Raw genomic sequence first — 1,198 nt, 5'->3', positions numbered from 1 at the left:
TGGTCATGGAGATGAAACAAAGTGTGTAATTTGTAGAATGTAAAACTGATGATGTTGTTTGGTAAGCCGTCACTCAATTCACAATAAAAAGTTCAATTTAAAAACAAACAAACAAACAAAAAACACCAATCTCAGTAACCAAAAGAAGAAATAGTGACAAACAGGGAAGTGAAAACAAAATTAGCTGTGGTCACAATTTATTTTAGCAGAATTTAAGGTAACAATAGGGCATTGATGACTCAGTGGCAGAATTCTTCTCTTCCATGCAGAAAACCTGGATTCGATTACAGCCAATGAACCTCATGCACAATCACAGCCTATCTATCAGAGAAAGTTTGTAAGTCTAAGATACTGAGCAAGTTTCAGTGCAGCTTCCAGATTAAGACAGACAAGGAGAAAGTCCTAGTGATGCACTTCCAAATATCGTTAAATGTTGACACCAGTGAAAACCCTATGGACCACAACAGAGATCGTACAACATATGGACATAGCATAGGACTAGGCAACATTTTGTGCAATTGGCTGTGGGATCACCCTGAGTTGGGGGACAATTCCACAGGACCTAACAAGAACAAGGGGTAAAACCTTTTCACTCATCACTCTTTGCCCATTAGATAAATAACTCCTGAATAAACTACACATTTTCCCCAGCATCCTCTGCCTTTCATTTGTGTTCAAAACCAGGCCTTCAAATGTTACCCCCACTCCAGACAGGAGAACATCAGTTCTTACCTCGGGATTTCTTTTTGTTGAACAATGACTGCCAGATGATAATCAAAGTGAACAGAAGAATGCTGATGATCCCAACACAGCACACGAGGACAGCATACACGTAGAGATCTGAAAGGCAAGGGCAGGGCATCATCATTGCAAGGGGCCACATCACAGAAAGTTCACCACCATCTTCACAAAACATGTGAGAAAATATTTCAGAAGTTGCAATACTACAACAATCAATATTCTACCATGTGATACTGACAGTGAGATAGCTACATAGAGCAATGGAACAGAATATGGTATCCAGAAATGTTGCTGTTGCTAAGTGCTATTGAGTTGGTTCTGACTCATAGTGATGACCCAGTATAGGGTTTTCAAGGAGCGGCTGGTGAGTTTGAACCACCAACCTTGAGGATCAAACTGACCTTATGGTCAAGTGCTTACCTTACAGCACTACACCAGAAATAGACCCACACAATTG

The 1,198-nt window shown here is 40.4% G+C and overlaps 1 protein-coding gene across 1 annotated transcript in view; it reads right to left on the bottom strand.

Annotated features, from left to right (window-relative positions):
- VSTM4 (V-set and transmembrane domain containing 4) overlaps positions 1-1,198 on the bottom strand; it is a 256,023-nt gene that overhangs the window by 163,785 nt on the left and 91,040 nt on the right. Inside the window, exon 5 of the mRNA XM_006874618.1 lies at positions 733-840. Coding sequence (XP_006874680.1) covers positions 733-840 — 108 coding nt within the window. The remainder of the gene's footprint in view (positions 1-732; positions 841-1,198) is intronic.

This window comes from Chrysochloris asiatica, unplaced genomic scaffold (assembly GCF_000296735.1).
Source record: "Chrysochloris asiatica unplaced genomic scaffold, ChrAsi1.0 scaffold00289, whole genome shotgun sequence".
NCBI lineage: Eukaryota > Metazoa > Chordata > Mammalia > Afrosoricida > Chrysochloridae > Chrysochloris > Chrysochloris asiatica.
The sequence above is the reverse complement of the archived record's forward strand: the minus strand, read 5'-3'. Positions and strand labels throughout refer to the sequence as shown.